Source organism: Balaenoptera borealis (genome assembly GCF_965194805.1).
Source record: "Balaenoptera borealis genome assembly, chromosome: 19".
In the NCBI taxonomy this organism is placed as follows: domain Eukaryota; kingdom Metazoa; phylum Chordata; class Mammalia; order Artiodactyla; family Balaenopteridae; genus Balaenoptera; species Balaenoptera borealis.
In genome coordinates, this window is record NC_138878.1 from 16,690,951 (window position 1) to 16,711,794 (window position 20,844).

Genomic DNA, 20,844 nt, shown 5'->3' on the forward strand with positions numbered 1-20,844 from the left:
GTCATGTATCAAAATGTTCATTGCAGCTCTATTTACAATAGCCAGGACATGGAAGCAACCTAAGTGTCCATCAACAGATGAATGGATAAAGAAGATATGGCACATATATACAATGGAATATTACTCAGCCATAAAAAGGAACGAAACTGAGTTATTTGTAGTGAGGTGGATGGACCTAGAGACTGTCATACAGAGTGAAGTAAGTCAGAAGGAGAAAAACAGGGCTTCCCTGGTGGCGCAGTGGTTAAGAATCTGCCTGCCAGTGCAGGGGCCACGGGTTCGAGCCCTGGTCTGGGAAGATCCCACATGCCGCAGAGCAACTAAGCCCATGCGCCACAAGTACTAAGCTGGCGCTCTAGAGCCCACAAGCCACAACTACTGAAGCCTGCGCGCCTAGAGCCTGTGCTCTGCAACAAGAGAAGCTACCGCAAAGAGAAGCCCGCGCACTACAACGAAGAGTAGCCCCTGCTCGCCACAACTAGAGAAAGCCCACATGCAGCAGCAAAGACCCAGCTCAGCCAAAAATAATTAATTAATTAATTTTAAAAAAAAAGAAATAGAAAAACAAATACCGTATGCTAACACATATATATGGAATCTTAAAAAAAGAAAAAAGAAAAAAAAAATTGGTCAGAAAAACCTAGGGGCAAGACGGTAATAAAGATGCAGACCTACTAGAAAATGGACTTGAGGATACGGGGAGGGGGAAGGGTAACCTGGGACAAAGTGAGAGAGTGGCATGGACATATATACACTACCAAACGTAAAATAGATAGCTAGTGGGAAGCAGCCGCATAGCACACAGGGAGATCAGCTCGGTGCTTTGTGACCACCTAGATGGGTGGGATAGGGAGGGTGGGAGGGAGGCAGATGTAAGAGGGAAGAAATATGGGGACATATGTAGATGTATAACTGATTCACTTTGTTATAAAGCACACACCATTGTAAAGCAATTATACTCCAATAAAGATGTTAAAAAAATAATTATTGATAAGGGAAAAAAAAAAGAGTCTTGCCCTTGTTCACTAAAGGACAATGAACAAACCTCAAGTTACACAGTAATCAGTGGCAAAATTAACTGCAATCTAGATTGCTCAATATTCCTTCTTCCTTAAGTGATTCTCTTCTGCTTGGAGAAAAAGATAGCTTTATAAATGCTGCCTGCTTTAGTCTAAAGGAGATTAGTTACTTGTAATGAAGGGTAGGAGAGCAAAAGCTGATTTATCTGCAAATCTACAACATAAAATCTTTAATCTGGCACTTCTGTGTATCTCTCTCACAACAATAAAGTTCAGGGAATTCCCTGGCGATCCAGTGGTTAGGGCTCCACACTTCCACTGCAGAGGGCACGGGTTCGATCCCTAGTCGGGGAACTAAAAAAGCCTGCCTGCTGAGTGATGTGGCCAATAAATAAATAAATAAATAAATAAAGTTCAGAATAAAGTATTACATATGCTGAGGTTCCATCTGAATGATCAAAGAGAGATTTGCTATATTTTGAATATCTTTAGTATTAAAATTAATCTGATTACATTCTAATTCTCTGACAATCCATGTATTTTTTATATAGTCACTTTATAGTAACTATAACTCTTCATTCTCTATCTCATATTTAGAACTATAAAATATGAGAACTAAAACGTATCTTATTTTTAATAGATAAGAAATGTAAGGCTTATAATGATAACATTATTTAATGGTAACATTTTTTCCATTTTTCTAATGGCCATCAGAAATACTTTGCTTTTTTTTTTTTTCTTTCCAAAGTATTTTGTCCCGTCATGCTTCAGTTTGGGACCGAAGCATTTTTGGTACAAGACTCAGTTTCTGTGACTACACCTCGAGGGGTGGAGACACTTAAAGATCCCAAAGACTTCTTCTGAGTCCCAAGCATACAGGAAGTAGGAAGGAATATGAGAAATAAAATGAGAATAGTGGGAGGAAACTGGTAGGTGGGTAGAATAAGAGCAAATTAGATCTTCTTTCTCCAGCCACAATCTCCTTAGAGAGAGCAGAAGAAAAACATGCAAGGAAAACATGTTTCTTGTCAAAATATATATGTGAAAATATACATACAAATATGGCTGTCTGAGAATACCTGCCAGACCTGGCTGCTACAATCCAGCTTGGCAGCATTTAAAACTATTTCACTTCTTTATTATCCAGTATAAATGCTTTACACTCATCTTGTGAGGACTGCCATTATTCTGTATCCTAAGATGAAATTAATGACTATTAAAATCAGCTCTATTGCACTGTAAATGGACAAAGCAGATCAATATTAAAACCTCCGTGGTGAGCAATGACTTTTAGAAATTCACTTTAGTCTTTTTTTTTTTTTCTGCAGAATTTATATTGTCCAGAGTCAGCTTAATTTTTTCAATTACTTTTACTTTATGTTCACTGTAAAAATAAATGCAGTTATGGAATTCCCCAGCAGTTCAGTGGTTAGGACTCTGTGCTTTTACCGCCCACTGGGGCCTGGGCTGAATCCCTGTTTGGGGAACTAAGATCCCACAAGCCACACGGTGTGGCCAAAAATAAGTAAATAAATAAAAATAAAGCAGTTTTATTCTAGAACGTAATCAATAATCTTTGAAGAAACTAATACAGAATATTTATCCTTAGTTTGGCTAGAATAATTACAAAAGAAAAATTGATTTTTGCATTACAAAGCAGTGAGCAGATAACGAATAAAATTGTTACAAGAATATCTAAGAAGTTGGTTTATCATTTTTATTAATACATTAAAATTATTAAAAAGTCAGAGTCTTGAAAATCAGCTATTTCATTCAATGTGTTTGCTAGAGTTTGATCACCTGCTTGTTCCCATCTTCATCCTCTGGATGTGCCATTCCCCTCACATAGAATACCTCCATCCTCCAGACCTCCCACGCCCATTCCATGGCCTGCCCTTCTCTCACCTGAAACACATTCCTAACATTCGTCACTCCTGCATCGCAAGTTCTCTAGCATTTGTCTTTCACTTGTATGACACGTATGAAACAATTTGGATTAATTTATGTGCAGCTTATTAGCATTCATAAAGCCATTTGGGGTGCTTCTTAAAAGTATAGTTGTTGGGGGCTTCCCTGGTGGCGCAGTGGTTGAGAATCTGCCTGCCGATGCAGGGGACACGGGTTCGAGCCCTGGTCTGGGAAGATCCCACATGCCGCGGAACAACTAGGCCCGTGAGCCACAACTACTGAGCCTGCGCGTCTGGAGCCCGTGCTCCGCAACAAGAGAGGCCGCGATAGTGAGAGGCCCGCGCACCGCGATGAAGAGTGGCCCCCGCTCGCCACAACTAGAGAAAGCCCTCGCACAGAAACGAAGACCCAACACACCCAAAAATCAATCAATTAATAAATAAATTTAAAAAAAAAAAAGTATAGTTGTTGGGCTCGTGTTTTCTTTCCATTTCTCCCAGAGTGCCTAGCAGAATGTTCAGAATATTCAATGAGTTGAATAATCACATACAGCTATCTATTTGTGCCCAGAATGGAAAATCAGAGACAAGGACTGGGAGACACTAACAATAACCTTCAGACAGATGCAACAACACAGAATCCAGAGCACGATTTCCTGCACATTAAGCCAGTCATAGTGGTGTTTATAGACTTGCTAGCTTCTTAACCTAAACTGATCCATTGGAGAAACCATCTATTATAATGGTAAATAACAGGAGCTGTGCAGTCTGATAAATCTGAGTAACTACTGTGCCTCTGCCACCCAAGTGCTGTGACCTTGGGCAAATTATTTAATCTCTACAGGCCCCAATTTCTTCATATTTAAGATGGGCATAATGACACCTGCCTCACAGGGCTGTTAAAAGAAATTGTGACAATGCGTGTAAAGAGCTTAGCAGAGTAAAGCTCTCAGTAATGTCATTTATTTCTATTGTTTTTAACTTTTAAAACTTTACAGTTTAGCTACAAAAATATTTCAAGCACTATGGCTTCAATGTCTGCATTATTAAGAGTGGACATAAGTTTGCTTAGCAACCACTCCATTCCACATTTCATAGCTTGGTGGTGCTGCCAATCTCAATACACTAAGGATGGGTACACGATGCAGGCCTAGATCATAGTCTCCACCATCTTGGAAACAGTGATACATCCAAGGGGTAGACAAGGCAGAGTTAATCAGAGTCCTTCCCAGAGACTGAAGGTGCTAGAAAAAAACTTTCCTTTTTTAACAGGGGTTATTAAGTTAGGGCAATATATTCCTAGAACTGCCGGCGCCATCTTAGCTGACTACACAGAATTAGATTCTCCACAGCAGATGTTGCAGCCAAGATAATTTGAGCCTTTGGATCCCTCTGGACCTAAACCTAGATCCACCCCCAGTCTTAGGAGTTATATGAGGCAATACTTTCCAATTCTGCTCAGTTTGGTTTGGGTTTCTGCAACCAAAGTAATTCTCACTAAGAAAACTGTGTATGTCTATTTTGATAGACAAAGATTTTTCTCCATCCCATTCTATCTCTAACTTCAGCACCTGTCATAAGCTCTATATAGTTTTTTTGTCTAGTTATAAAATGATAATCATAATGTAATCTTGAGAAGTTGCTTGAAATGTATACAAAAATGATGTTCAAAATACCACTAAAAGAAATGCTGAGAATAATTTATTATTCACTTCAGAGTTTAAAGAGTCTTTGAAAAGCTCCGCCTAGCTCACCTATACCCAAGCAAATGTATTCTTCTTGCTTTCCTTTTACAGCTGTCTGTAAAGTTTCTAAATCTCTCAACTAATACAGTAGTTTCTTGTTTAATCTCTAATACCATCTTCTGATGTTTTTGGAACATTGTAGTGGATGTTTGTTGTTTATGCCTGCCTACCATCCATTTCCCTTTCTTTTGGTAACATCACCTTGATTATCTTTTGAGAAACCCCCACTTTCAGTCCATGTGGAGCCGGGGGAGTTGCCCTATTCCCTGGCTCCAAGGTGAATACGTGACTTAGGCCTGGCCAATCAGAACGTCCCAAACCTCTTGCCACATGCTTGAACATGTATGAATGAGGTCCAATATTTCTGGCAAAATGATTGGGAAAGAGATATTACAAGGACCTCAGTTCTCTTCAAAATTAATTTATGGATTTAATACAATTTAAATCGAAATCCCAAAAGATTTTTTTAAAGAATGATAAAATCATTCCAAAATTTATCTGGACAAATAAGTAACTATACCAGCCTGCAATTGTTTATTGTTATTTTTCAAATTCTTCTTGACTGGTGTAGTCCACTTGAATTATCAATTATTAAATGTTAAAGTTACAACATACAGTGTGGTTACAAAACACTCAAACAGAAAATCCAGAATCAGACTGCAGAATATAAAAAATTAAATATATACAAAATGGTGCAGTTCAAATCAGCGAGGAAAGGACAGGTCATTCCTATGGTGGCAGATACGTAGCATATTGTACCTCACCCCGGCACATTCATTGCAGACATCACTAATTAAGCACAGCCTTTCCTGCTGAACCCAGATATGACTTTGGAATCTTTCCCCACATGGCGCTCCAGGCAGCCCCACCAATCTATCCGACAATGCATCCAAGAGGATTATTTGACAAATGCTGAGATAATCAGCTATTTGGAAAAGTATATAAAGTTAAATCTCTTGCATACCTATGTTAAAATAAACTCCACGTAGATTAAAGAGTTAAATATGAAAAATGAAACCATAAAAGGACTAGAGCAAAGCTGCTGCAAAAGAACATTCTCAGAGAGAAACAGAGAAACTCTAAGATGAGGAGACGTGAGCAAGAGTGGAAAGCAGAGTCTCAGCACTGCCTGGGTTCGTGACATTTCTGAGGCCTGGCTGCTCAGCTTTTTCTGGAGTCCTGAGACCTGTCGGTATCTTTACAATACCTCCACCCTTTTATTTGAACTAGCTTGAATCGGTTTCTGTGCTTTGAAACCAAAAGAGCCTTGAATAAGGCACATGCATTTCTTTAAAAAAAAAAAAAAACCTGTTAGTTATCAACTGGCTTTACTAAAAATAAATAAATAAGTCTTTAATTTGTCTGAGTCTTTTTCAATGAAAAATCAAAGCTTCCCATTTTCCAAATGTGAGGTGTAATGTTTTATATACATGACAGATTAATTAAATTGAAAGATAAGGATTTAACTTTCTCATCTCTCTATCCCATCAAGTTTACTTTCATAAAGCATTCTAAAAAACTTGCAGGGGCTTCCCTGCTGGCGCAGTGGTTAAGAATCCGCCTGCCGATGCAGGGGACACGGGTTCAATCCCTGGCCCGGGAAGATCCCACATACCGTGGAGCAACTAAGCCCGTGCGCCACAACTACTGAGCCTGCTCTCTAGAGCCCGTGAGCCACAACTACTGAGCCCACGTGTCACAACTACTGAAGCCCACGCACCTAGAGGCTGTGCTCCACAGCAAGAGAAGCCACTGCAATGAGAAGCCCTCGCACTGCAAGGAAGAGTAGCCCACGCTCACTGCAACCAGAGAAAAGCCCACGTGCAGCAACAAAGACACAACGCAGCCAAAAATAAAATAAAGAAAATAAAAATAAATAAATTTATTTAAAAAAAAACCTTGCAAATTAAAAACAAGAGGGTAAAAGGCGGTAGAAAGAAAGAACGTTGCAGAAAAGCCAAAGTAATTTTTTTTGAAAGCTGCACTTTGGGAATTCCCTGGCAGTCCAGTGGTTAGGACTCTGCACTTTCACTCACAGGCCGGGTTCAATCCCTAGTCTGGGGAACGAAGATGCCACAAGCCACGGGTGCAGCCAAAAAAAAGGCTGCACTTCGCATATTCTTAACTAGTTATATGTCAAAGCATTCTAGCAACGTCTTGGGAGCCTGATCATAGAAACCAAAACAAATTTGAGTTTCATAACTCTTGACTCTTCCTAAAAGGTCAATCTACTGATACCATAATCACTGGTACTTTGTTTACATACAAAATTATTTCACGAATTTTGTTTTTACACTGAAATCAAGCACAAATTTTATGAAGGACTCAAGTGTATACTCCTTAGAATGGCAGTTAGTAACTAAATCAACTGTATTTCTCCAGACACAAAATATTAAACTCACCTGAATATACCATCATTTCTGCAGAAGAAGCCAACAACTCCTTTCACTAACCTAGGGAAAAAACCCTTTAAAGGAAGAATATGCTCTCATGCTGTGTGACTATGTAGTGTTTATAAACTAAAATTTTTCTTCTCAATCCCCATAGCCAGCTGACAGAGTTACACTGCCTAAGTGCTTTACAACAAAGCTAAGTGCTGTCCCTGGAGAGAAATCTCAGGGCTAATTCACTATATCCAACCTGCCCCCACATCCTGTCATTTCTTCCTTTGAAACAGTGGCTCTCAATTTTCCACTCCAACATCTCTGAGGCATCAGATGCCCGTGCTAGTAACAGAGGCCAGAGATTCTCTACAGGTATGCAATCTTTGGGTGCCCCAGGCAGTCAGAAGGAGGCTGTCTGGGTAGGAAAAGGTCCCCAGTGGATCTGCTGTCCCCTGGCAAGAAATCACCTGCTTTAAACTGTTTCTTGAATTGAATCTTCCTCTTTATTCTCAGGGCCACCACCATCACCCTCCTCAATGGTTATCACCTCTGCTTTGGATTGCTTTTCACTACAACAGCTGTAGTTTTTCCTACATTTGCTCTTTCCTCTTTGCATTACATCAAGCGCATCCACTGCTGCCAACCCAAAATTCTGTTCCCATCATGTCACTTCCTGGCTCAAGAATGGACTGCATCAGTTCCCCATCCCTTCTATCTCTCCAACCTCTCCCTTTCTCAGCCAGCCTTTTCTCCTTGCTGTATAAATATGTCCCAATTCTTTCCCTTAAAACAAAACAAAATAAAAAACAAACAACTACAAAAGTAAAATCCTTCTTGGATACTTTATTCAACTCTAGTTACCACCTTTGCTTCTTTTGTTTTTCTGAGAAACTTTAAAAAAGTAAGGTCTACTCACTGCCCTCTGCTCTTGTCACTCCAATGAAACTGCCCTTAACAGAATTCTAACAATCCTGTTCTCTAATCACCAAACCCAACGGACTTCTTTTTCCTTCTTGACTTCTCCAGCATCCGAAGATGTTGATCACCCCCTTCTTTTTGAAACTCTTGCCTCCCTGACTTCCACTCCCTGGACCATTTCTTTCCAGATTTCTCTTCCTCCACTCTCATTTTAAATGTAGGGGTTCTGCAGGGTTCCATCCTGTTCCTACTTCTCTTTTTAATTTGCACTCTCTTAATGATTACAGCGACACTTATGGCATTAATCACCACCCCTACCCTAACATCTCATAAATCTTCAACTCATTTCTGACATTTCTCTTGACTACAGACCTGTACCAGCCTTTTGCACCAGGTTGTCACACAGGTGACTCAAATTCAACACGTCCAAACCAAACTTCTTCTCTTCACCCAAAAAACTAGTTCCTCCCCCATTCGTTTTGTTTTCATAGATACCCACTTTCCCAAGCCAAACATCTAGGAGTTATCCTCCCTCTCTTTTTCCCTCCCCTTAGGTCCCCAAACTGATCATTTAGACCTGTTGTTTCTATCTCCTTAATATCTTTCAGCTTCACACTGTCCTATCCAGTCTCACTATCCTAATGGTGTCGCAACAGCCTCCTAACTGCTTTCCCTTACCTCATGTCTTGAGCTCCTACACTCCCCATCTGCCACTCTTTCTAAGAGATTGCTTCTTTGTTTAAAGCACTCCTCATTTAAAGCATTTTAAAACCTGGGTGGCTTGCCAGGCCTAAAACTTTTTTTTTTTTAAGTGTTTTTTTTAAAATTAATTAATCTATTTTTGGCTGTGTTGGGTCTTCGTTGCTGCGCGCAGGCCTTCTCTAGTTGCGGCGAGCGGGGGCTACTCTTCATTGAGGTGCTTAGGCTTCTCATTGCAGTGGCTTCTCTTGTTGTAGAGCACAGGCTCTAGGTGTGCGGGCTTCAGTAGTTGTGGCGCAGGGGCTTAGTTGCTCCGCAGCATGTGGGATCTTCCCAGACCAGGGAATGAACCCATGTCCCCTGCATTGGCAGGCGGATTCTTAACCACTGCGCCACCAGGGAAGCCCCTAAAACTTTTGGTAGTACACACTCATCAGCAAACATGTGAGTCTATACACTCATCCTACAAATATTCATTAATGCATACATATTATAGAATATATACAAAATGTAAACATCAAGAATGAATGCGATAAAGATGAAATACATACACTAAATATATACCTGATGAAGTCATACTATCTTAGCTACTGTATGATTCAAAGTACAATACAGTCTCATATAGTTCATTATTCATGATAATGTATTAATCCACATTTCAAATAGTCTTCTTGACAATTTCATTTTTTAGGCTGACTTCTTGACAGGCTTACCTTGAAATGTGACAAAGAGCTCCTACTAGGAGAAATGTAAACTCTACGTTTTTATTATTTATAGTGTTAGAATTATCTTCAATCCACGGTTTCTCTGTGCAAATCTTTAAGCCACTTGCTCATTTTGTGAAGATTAATTTAGTTAAAAGCAGATAATATATCATAAATCCACTCAACCAGGCTCAAGTAAACTGCAATAAGTTGCAATATGATAATAGCAGACAAATTAATAAGGTCACCACATTCAATTCCTGTGCTTTGTGAAGCTTTCACTCTTCCCTTGAGACATCACCTCGTGTATTGAGTGTGTAATGGCATTGTCTTATAAGACTGAGGAAGAGAACCAGGGTTTTTTATACATTAAATATTAATAAAAGTCAAGTTCTTTTTTTAGGTTGAAAATATAAACCCCACTAGTGACCACTGCTTGGCACTGCACACAAGGCCCTTGATGATCTGGCCTCTGCCCACCTTTCAGCCTGCTCTCCAGCTACACACTTCCCGCATCTTCCCACGCTTTACCTCTCAACACACCAGCTACTCATCACTTTCTTACCTCTGACATGCTGTCTCCTTTGCACTTCTACCTCTGCTTCCAGGGCACCATGTTCTCATCTCTTTTAAAGCACTTATCACAGCCTGCTATAACTGTTTCCCTACTAGACTAAAGGGCAGGGATTACTCCCAATTTTGAATTCCCAGCATCTACCACAACACCTCGTTTGCAGTAGGTACTTAAGGTTGACTGATTGAATGAAAAAGCTCCAAATTCCTCTGGCCTGCTTTCAAGGCCTTGCATAATCTGGCTCCAATTTATCTACCCAGCTTAATTTTCTTCCCCCAAGTCCATTCCTGTTCTCCTTACTTCCTATCGTAGGTCATGCTCATTTTGGCTTTTGCTCAATTTGCCTCCTCAACTTGGACTACCTTCCATCTACAGAGAAGCAACTTGTCCTTTAAGCCTCAGACAAAATTATCCCTTCCCCAATGAAGTCACATTTGACTCTTCCATCCTCCAACTGATCACCTCTTCAGAGAACTCTTGAAGAGTGAGTACTACACATTTCAGCAATTACTCTCTATGTGGTGGTTTTCTCTCCCCAATTTCAGTCTAAGCTCTTTGATGCCAGGGACCACCTTGAACTTCTTTTGCACACTGATCTCTCACAACACACTGCAACATGATGATGCATAGGAGATGCTAGAAGTTCTGAATGACTGGTTGTAGATATCATGGTACAAGGGAGACAGCAGTGAACTGGGTTTCAGTCCGAGTTCCACCACTGATTACTTAGGTGACCTTAAACATGCCACTTAACCTCTTTGGTCATTAATTCTTCATCTGGAAGATGAGACTTTACAATTTTTTAAATTCCAGGTAAGATTTTTCCTCTTGCCCAAAGGAAACAACATTTTTCCCCCTAAAAATCAAGAGAAATTCTGAGACCTTCGGTAACTCACTTAACATTAATGAACTTCAGTGTAATCAACAACAGCCCACTACCTCAAAGGACTGTGTAAAGGTCAAATGAGAAAATACACATAAAAATGCATAGATAACTTTAAAATCTGGATAAAAACAAACTTAAGGCACTGTCATACTATTTAGTGGGAAATGCAAGCAAGCAGCATCATTTGTTGTTCAGCTGGGTAGGAGAGTATGCTAGCCTAGCCAAGGACAGTGATTGGATCCTTGAATGACTCAGTCTGCTCAGCACAGCAGAACACTGTTCCATAGCCAACAGGCTGCACCTCATCCCTTAGGTACAGAGATACACATTTGATCACAAAGTAAAGTAACCTTTATCCCGTAAGGACTACATAGCAGGGAATACATCAGTTGAAGTTACTGAGTTATCAATTGAGATCTAAATGAAAGCCTGGTTATGGTTTCTAAAAATGCTCTTAGAATTTTCGTAACCACTCTGTATTAGAACCAATAAATTTCTCATATTTTTCTAATAATTTAGAGGGCATATTTTAGCAAGAAGGGGAACTCTATAAGAAATAATCTGGTTACAAAGACATGGCTTCTCATATAAACATGTCTAATCATTCAAGTGAAATACAAAGAGGCTAGTTAAAAAGAAAAAACAGAGAAACACAAAACGTCCTGACAATTTAGTGGTTCTTTAAGAGATAGACTGATGAATATACATGGCAAAGTCTCAAAGAAAATGTAAAATGTTTTCTCTAGGAGACTCTCAACTTTTCCAACATACAGTGAAGAAAGTGGCAGTGTAGGAACCCAAACTAGCTTCTTCAAATGAGCAGCCTAATAATGTCAGCAGTATTCGTTACACGTCCCCTAACATACACAAAGAGCCAGTCATATTATATAAGACACTCAAGATCTCAGTCTATTCTAGATATAAAAATTGTTTTCAACTCTGAAATTAAATTTCATGTCAGTCCACTTCCTCTATACACCTAACCATTTTCTTTTCAATAGATTTGATAACAATACTTTTAGAATCATATTTACACAATAAAAGATGATTTTCCAACAATATTCCAATGAGAATTGCTTCAAAAATGTATTGATCTTTTCTCAAATATCAAACCTTAAGCTGGGGACTTCCCTGATGGTCCAGTAGTTAAGACTCCTCACTCCTAATGCAGTGGGCCTGGGTTTGATCTCTGGTCAGGGAACTAGATCCCACATGCCACAACTGAGAGCCCGCATGCCCAGACACTATAAATATCTTAGAGGAAAACATAGGCAGAACACGCTATGACATAAATCACAGCAAGATCCTTTTTGATCCAACTCCTAGAGTAATGGAAATAAAAACAAAAATAAACAAATGGGACCTAATGAAACTTAAAAGCTTTTGCACAGCAAAGGAAACCATAAACAAGACGAAAAGACAACTCTCAGAATGGGAGAAAATATTTGCAAACTAAGCAACTGAGAAAGGATTAATCTCCAAAATATACAAGCAGCTCATGCAGCTCAATATCAAAGAAACAAACAACCCAATCCAAAAATGGATGGAAGACCTAAATAGACATTTCTCCAAAGAAGATATACAGATTGCCAGCAAACACATGAAAGGATGCTCAAGATCACTAATCATTAGAGAAATGCAAATCAAAACCACAGTGAGGTGTCACCTCACACGGTCAGGCTGGCCATCATCAAAAAATCTACAAACAACAAGTGCTGGAGAGGGTGTGGAGAAAAGGGAACCCTCTTGCACTGTTGGTGGGAATGTAAATTGATACAGACACTTTGGAGAACAGTATGGAGGTTCCTCAAAAAACTAAAAATAGAACTACCATATGACCCAGCAATCCCACTACTGGGCATATACCCTGAGAAAACCATAATTCAAAGAGAGACATGTACCACAATGTTCACTGCAGCACTATTTACAATAGCCAGGTCATGGAAGCAACCTAAATGTCCATTGACAGATGAATGGATAAAGAAGATGTGGCACATATATACAATGTAATATATTACTCAGCCATAAAAAGAAATGGAATTGAGTTATTTGTAGTGAGGTGGATGGACCTAGAGTCTGTCATACAGAATGAAGTAAGTCAGAAAGAGAAAAACAGATACCATATGCTAACACATATATATGGAATCTAAAAAAAAAAATGGTTCTGATGAACCTAGGGGCAGGACAGGAATAAAGACACAGACGTAGAGAATGGACGTGAGGACACAGATCGGGGTGGGCAGGGGGGAGCTGGGACAAAGTGAGAGAGTAGCATTGACATATACACACTACCAAATGTAAAATAGATAGCTAGTGGGAAGCAGCTGCACAGCACAGGGAGATCAGCTCTTTACTTTGTGACCACCTAGAGGGGCGGGATAGGGAAGGGGGGAGGGAGATGCAAGAGGGAGGAGATATGGGGATACATGGATACTTACAGCTGATTCACTTTGTTATACAGGAGAAACTAACAAAACATTGTAAAGCAATTATACTCCAATAATGACATAAAAAAAAAAGAAAATGAGAGCCAATAAAATATGTATACACATTAGAAAAAAAAAAAAGAGCCCACATGCTGCAACTAAAAAGATCCTGAATGCCACAATAAAGATGTCACACGCAGCAACGTAAGAACTGGCACCGCCAAATAAATAAATTAAAACAACAACAACAACAACAACTTAAGCTGGACATGATGCTCTTTCCTAACCTCCTCTGGAACACTTTTTGATGTGTAGTCTAATTCAAATATAAATTCTAGAAGCTTTCTGGATAGACCCCATTTCCAGCACACAGGATACAGTAAATTCAACATACAATATGATAGAAGAGTAGTCACCCCTTCATGCTGAGAATCTGTGAATTTCAGCATATCTTAATATCAGTGCTAAGAGACATTAGTCAAAACTACTAGCACACGGTTATTAGCAAGTTTTAAGGTTCTGAACAGCAAGTGTGAAGGAATAGGGAAAATCAGAGGGATGAAAAACTAAATGTAAAACTTAAGGATACAAAAGTTGGCCTATACAAGAGATGACAGGAAAACAAGATTAGAAAAAGGTGTTTGCACGCAAGAAGTGCAAACTCATTCTTGAAGTGTTCACCTAAAACAACTTATTCTTATCATGTATGTCTTTTCAAGTAAAATGGAGCCTTGGATTTTAACAACTTGTTATCCTGGCTATTCTGAGAGTGCCTGTTAACTCACAGCATACCTTCATGACCTAGTCCTACCCTCCTCATTCAGACTTTGTTTTCATTACTGTTGTTTACTGCTGTATTCCCAGTCCCCAAAAAGGCTCCCAGCACATAAACTGTCAAATGAATAACAACCCTGTGAGGAGGTATTATTACTATGCTGGTTTTACAGATGAGGAAACTAAGGTGGAGCAAGGGTGAGTAACTTGCCTAGGGGTTACAAACCACTAGCCAGAAACATACCCAGGTCTAGCTGACCACAAAGTCCTCATTCGTCCTCTACCCTCACTGGGCAAAATGACTTCTTCCTGTCTCTCACTTGTGTCTTTACTGGTGGCAGCTTTCTCCTTAGGAGAAGGCTCAATTCAAACTTCAACTTCTCCATCAGCCTTTTCCTGGGCATCCTCAACCTCTGATGCCCACGACGGTCTTCTATAGATCTCTCCTTCTTTTGTGCTGCGCCCTCTCCAGAGTTCTATTCTCACACCGCTTTTAGCCCTTTGCTGTACTATTTCTTAACTCTCTCTTATCTCAACTCCAAACTTCTTGAGGGCAGGAATCAGACACTATCTTCAAGCTCCTCTGGCACGTGGTAGAGCTGAATAAATGTTTGATGTATGAATGAATAATCCCTACAAATCCATGAGATAAAAAAAACCCTTAGCTCACTCAGTTCCCTAACCACAGGCAACCAGAGACTAGTTTTCCTTTGCTTGGGGGTGGTAAGGGCATGCCTGAAATTCCCTGCCCACACCACAAAAGAGCATCACTGTGCTATGTTAAGGCAGTTTTTCAAGTTTTGAGACATCTAATGGAAGGACCATACAGTTCCAAAACTTTAAGGGCTAATCATAAAAATCCATCTTTTAAAAGTAGCTTTTGGACTTCCCTGGTGGCGCAGTGGTTAAGAATCTGCCTGCCAAGGCAGGGGACACGGGTTCGAGCCCTGCTCCGGGAAGATCCCACATGCCGTGGAGCAACTAAGCCTGTGCGCCACAACGACTGAGCCTGCGAGCCACAACTACTGAAGTCTGCACGCCTAGAGCTCGCGCTCCACAATGAAGAGTAGCCCCCGCTTGCCACAACTGGAGAAAGCCCGTGCACAGCAACTAAGACCCAACGCATCCAAAAAAAAAAAAAAAAAATAGTAGCCTACCTGGGACTTCCCTTGTGGCGCAGTGGTTAAGAATCTGCCTGCCAATGCAGGGCACACGTGTTCAAGCCCTGGCCCGGGAAGATCCCACATGCCACGGAGCAACTAAGCCCGTGCTCTAGAGCCCGCGAGCCACAACTCCTGAAGCCCGAGCGCCTAGATCCTGTGCTCCCCAACAAGAGAAGCCACTGCAATGAGAAGCCCGTGCACAGCAATGAAGACCCAATGCAGCCAAAAATAAATAAATAAAGTGGCCTTCCTGGATGGGACACTAGCTCTCAATTTTACATGTTTGGTTCAATTAAATCACTGTTTTCAGTGATTTTACATATTCTAAGCAATTTTATTTTTATATCCCTTGGCTTGAAAGTTCCATTTCATACTTCCCCACACATATAAGAACAAAAACTACTTGTCTTTTACAAAATGGGAAAATAAAATAGAACCTGTGTGTTAGGTAAATAGGCATTCAATAAATGTTATGCTGCCATTTGTAAACCCTCCTTCTAAAAGCACATGTGGCCTATTTTAGGCTAATGAATATTGGGAAGCATTTACTAGATGGATGACTTTCATTTAATTGGTATGAATACCAGGTTCAAATTATATCTAAACAAAAACTAGATTTTTAAAAAAATATGGGGTAAAGAGTTGAAATGTCTGCCCACCACCACTGAGCACCACATAAGTAGTACTACAGTCAATATTCTGGCTCTTAAGAATTTATAACCGAATTCTTAGCTAGCCCAATTTCAAGGTACACATTTATGGTAACAATTTTTTTACACACATACCACCCAAGCCATGATCTATAATTTTACTCCTTTTATTTGCACTAATTTCTGAGCAATGTCTAGCCCCACCTAAGTGAGATATAAATAAGATTTATAAATAGGATATTATAAAGGTGAGACACTGGAATTTCACAACTGGAGCACATTAAAATATTTACTTGGAAACTAACATTTTCCCAAATATTTACCAGCAGATTTAGAAAAAAGTGACAATCACTTTGCCAAGCTGGACTTCTGGCCTCTCAGTTTGATGACTGGCCCCTTCCTACCTCCACTCCACACCCCTTCCCTTCTCTTCTTCCTGTGCCAGGAATACCCTCCTGACTCATCTCTGCCTATGTCCATCACTTCCTTGGAGACCTGGCTCAAGATTCAGCTCCTTGAAAAATTCCTCCCTGACCAATACATTTTCCACTAACTACTTCCTAACTTTGCGTTCCCTTGGCATTTATATAGTTTGCACTCCGTAATCTATAACTTGTAAGTTGTTTTGCACTTTTCTATCATTTCCCCAACTAGACACCAAATAGACACATCATCTTTTATATTCTGTTCTATACAGCCAGCAATAAATGCTTCTTGAATGACTGAAATCATCAGTGAAAGAAGGCCGATTGCTCAAAAATTTCTGAATATTACCTCCAACATGCATGAGTCCTTCAAGTAGATGAGATTTAATTTTGAGATTTAGTAAATCATAAATTTAGTAAATCCATAAATTCATCACAAAAGACCCAGGTAACAGATCACATGCATACTTAAAGAATAATCCTAGCTATTCAAACATAACTTGAGATTTAACATTTCAGGCTTCTAATAAGCTTAAAGCCTTGAGGCCTGTGAATGGTAGGAAGCTGGCACCAGTCTCCTGCAAAAGGGGCAAAACTCTAGTTGGCAGTAAATGTTCAAACACGTGAGCCTCCACTGTTAAACAAGGCTCATTAACCACACAAACTTGCTGTTTCAGCTTTCTGGCTTCAATGAAGTGCTATGATCTCCTTTGGTTATTGTTGAGAGCCAATGATGGGTTAAATTCCCATAAATTAACCAGCGTTTTGGTGGTTTGCCCAAGCATACTGCTGGCACCGGTGTGGATGAATTTTTTTTTTTTTTTTTTTAACAGACCCGCCTGCCCTGGGGAGCCAGAGGTGAGCGAAGAAAGCGCCAACCCGGCACTTCTCAGGAGGCAAACGGAGACCTCCAGAGCTTCGTTCCGTCCCCCTCTAGTTCTTAGTGTCAGCTTATCGTGCAGAGGCGGGGCTTCCAGCACGGCTGCTTCTTACTAAATCTCAACCGAGTCTTCCTTGGGGATTGCAAGCCACACTTCGGCGGCTGCCCAACTTTTCCTGTAGGGAGCATCAGTTTTTCCATCCTCAAAGCCCCAGCAGACGGGGTTTGGGGAGAGCCGGGCTACCAGTAGAGAGGAAGGTGAGGACCCGGGGGGCGGGGGAGAGGGAAGGGGCTGGCCCAGCAAAGCGGGTAGGGTGGCAGAAACAAAGTGAGCGCCGGGTTAGCCCAGCGCCGCCCGCCCGCCCGCCGGCCCCGCTCACCCTCCAGCAGCACCTCCTTGCCCGCGCGCTTCAGCGCCTGCACGGCCTGGTCGTGGGTGGCCTGGCGCAGGTCGGTGCCGTTCACCGACAGGATGGCGTCGCCCAGCCGCAGCGCCCGGCTCTGGTCGGCCGCCAGTCCCGGGAAGATCTTGGAGATGAGGATCGGCATCCGGTTCTCGCGGCCGCCCTTGATGCTGATGCCCAGGCCGCCCGCCTCCTGCTTCACCACCCGCACCCGGCGCACGGGAGGTGACGCGCCCGCCTCGCCCGCCGGGCCCCGCGGCGGCGCGGGTGGGCTCGGGGGGCCCAGGCCGCGGCTCGGGCTCCCAGGCAGCGAGTCGCCCGCGCCGCCGCCGTTCGGGAGGCCGTTGAAGGCGGCTGCCGCGGGCCCGAGAGCGGGTTCAGGCTCAGCCGCCGCGGCGTCGCCCGTCAGGCTCAGGCTCTCCCCGCTCAGCTCGGCCACCACTCGGACCCAGCGCTCCCTCAGGAGCAGCTCCACCAGCCCCGCTTTGGTGGCCCGCGTCCACACCGCCATGGCCGGCCCCGCTCCCGCCGCCGCAGTCGCCGCAGCTACCCTCATTCCAGTCAGGCAACCTCGGCGCTTCCCCCTTCCCGCCCGAGGGGGCGGGCCCGCCGCCCCCCTTCACCGCGGTGATTCATTATTCATGAGGGGCCACGCCCACCTTCCGGAGGGGCGGGGAGAGACCGGCCGAGCTGCTTCCGGGAGGTTAAGGAGTTGACCGCAGTCCAGTGGGTTACAGTTTACCGGACGTGGGCAGCTCTAGCGAAGTGGGGCTTGGTCTCACCTTCTCCCTCTTACGCCTCCGATCTCCCCACCCCCAACTCCTGACCTCTACCGTGCAATTCACCAGAGCTGCCTGGGCACGGAAAGCAAAATCAGCTTCGAGAGGCACTTTGCAATCCTGCAAGACCGAGTTGCACGTTCACTTGCATTGACTGGTTCGTTAAGTATTTACAGAATGCTCCGCAGTGTGCTCCCTTTGAGGCCTGGAGAGGAGCTGGATAAAACGTGCCACAGGTGAGAGCTGGCGGTCTAGTGGGGGAGGAAAACGGAGAACCAACCAACCTGATGTGATATTATGTGGTTAAGTGACATGTAGAAAACGCCCTGAGAGCAGAGTAGAAGAAACATTTAGTTGGGCCTGGGGACAGCTTCACAGAGGTGACAGTGGAAGCTCAACAGTCCACCTAGGCAATAGGTCCAGAGGCATGAACCAAAGCATTTGTCACTCTGCTTTGTAATCCCGTTTACTTGCCAGTAATGCCAGAGGAGACCATATCTTCTTTAGCCCTGCAGCCACAATAGGTAGGCCTCAAAGATATTTGTCGAATGAGTTACTTAGGAAGATGCCAGAATTCCAATGTGAACAGAGTACAGGGTCAGTGGCGATGGCAGAATATGAATGTAAAAAGCCTCATAGAACCAAATATTGGAGTGTTTGGACTTGAATTTGTAGATCTAACTTTCTCACCCTGGAGGCCTTGGCCTTATATTGGAGCAAGTGCATATGAGCCTCCCCAAAACTGCACACTGCAGGGCCTGCAGCAGCTTTTATACAAAGACATGGGTGATACAATCCACCTGGTTCTTCCAGTTTCATGGGCTTGAAGAGCTGAGGAAACTGAGGCCCAGAAAGCCAAAGACTCTGGCTGGAAGCCCACAGTGGAGAAACAGAGACAACTCAGGTCTCCCATCCTCCTGGTCCAGGGCTTTTAAAAACAGACAAACAAAAAAACATACCCCAGACCTCAAAGATGAGGGTCCAGAAATCACACTGCTGAGAGAGATCTCAAAAACGTGACGTCAATGAGCCCTCTTTCCTTTTTTTTTTTTGGAAAGAAAAGCAAAATCCCCATATTTTCATGTGTGGGGGGGGTGCCAGCAGAATAAGCGAGTACCAATTCCTGTAAAAGGGGCTATATACCTGCTTGCTCATGAAGTACATGTTGAAGCTTGTAAGCCATGTCCATGCACCACTCTGAATGCACATTCGTGTGTGGGCGGAAACTTTCAAACAGCCTCCTATACCAGGAGTTAAAACAATAAAAATAGAGACTGGAAATCACCCAGAGCCCAAATGAAGAAAGAATTCAAAATGAGAAAAGTATCTTACCCAAAAAAATCATTACAGCAGAATCCTCTTTGCAATTAGCGGAGCAGAATTTTCCAAGCTGCAAGTGTCAGCAGAAGCTCAACCCTCCAGCCCTCTCCTAAATCAATTGCAGTGAGGCCAGCTCGCTGTTCCGGCAGGTCCCAATGTGCTGAAGTGTACCTGCAGTCACAGACATTTCTGGCTTTGCTCCAGCTGAGGCGCGAACCCCCAGATGCCTGAGTTATGTGAAATTTCTGCTTATTAGAGAGCACCTGGCAGCTGACTCCTTAGAGGATGAGCACAATTTTGAAACTTTTACATACATAATTGCCCAGATATTGGGCACTTGAGGACACCTTTATTAGCAAAAGGGAAGTGCTGGAAATTCTTTCCAAAAGTGTCAAGACCTTCTGGTCAGTAGAATTGAAGGAAGTCAGTGATTTTCCAAATAAATAGTAAGTGAGGGCATTTACATAAGGTAGTAATTTAATCCTGGGAAGAGGAAAGGTAATCGAGATTGATATTGGGATTACTTGGGGGTATTTACTTTAAAAATTATTTTCAAATATAGCCATAAAAGTTTTCCAAACTATTGAGCTGTTTTGACAAGGTCTTGCATCAGAACCTAATTTTCCACATTCTCTTTCATCACTACAGATTGGCCAAACTCATCCAGTGTCTCCCAATGATGCCTTGCACATTCCTGCCAGAGTCCATCCTTCCAAACACTTCCTGCCCCTTTCAACCACTTTCCCACCGAGCAAGATCTCATCCCAGATTTCCCTGGCTGCCCAATTTGCTGGGGTTTTTCCTTTGAACAATTTTATTCTATGCCTCGCTTGTTCGTCCAAGTAGATTATAAAATACAGGAGGGCAGGAACCACCCATTGACTTCTTTTTGTTCCCCACTCTTCCAAAAATACCGCCTTGCAGAGAAGGAACTCATTAAACATGTGATTGATTGAAATTCAGTGCCTCCTGCACTGTAGTCATTTCAAATAATCCCTCTGAAGGTTACTGGTTCCTTGCAGAGTGAAAATTACCATCTAGGAAATCTCAAGTAGTCAGTGGAAATCTACTTACTGTGGATAATGAAATCTGAAATAAAAAGGGTACACATCTGTTCCCACGGTTTCTTAGGGATGGCGAGACAAGCTTAGATAATTCTTTGAACAGGCGTGTTATTTTATCTACCT

General features: G+C 42.2%; 1 protein-coding gene and 1 long non-coding RNA gene across 8 annotated transcripts in view; one reads left to right on the forward strand and one right to left on the reverse strand.

Annotated features, from left to right (window-relative positions):
• Positions 1–18,253, reverse strand: part of SNTB2 (syntrophin beta 2) — a 100,595-nt gene extending 82,342 nt beyond the window's left edge. For all 6 annotated transcript variants that reach the window (XR_014238007.1, XR_014238008.1, XR_014238009.1 and 3 more), the window contains exon 1: positions 17,535–18,253. Coding sequence is in view for 3 of the 6 variants with exons in the window: in XM_082369895.1 (XP_082226021.1) it covers positions 17,535–18,114 (580 nt within the window). In the remaining 3 variants the exon portion in view is untranslated. The remainder of the gene's footprint in view (positions 1–17,534) is intronic.
• LOC309617556 lies at positions 3,389–20,615 on the forward strand. 2 transcript variants are annotated; one of them, XR_014238029.1, is made up of 3 exons: positions 3,389–17,412; positions 18,407–18,573; positions 20,306–20,615. It is a non-coding gene; the product is annotated as an uncharacterized lncRNA (long non-coding RNA). The 2 variants fall into 2 exon arrangements; XR_014238030.1 differs by lacking the exon at positions 3,389–17,412 and having other exon boundaries at positions 18,269–18,573.
• Positions 20,616–20,844: the final 229 nt, after the last annotated feature.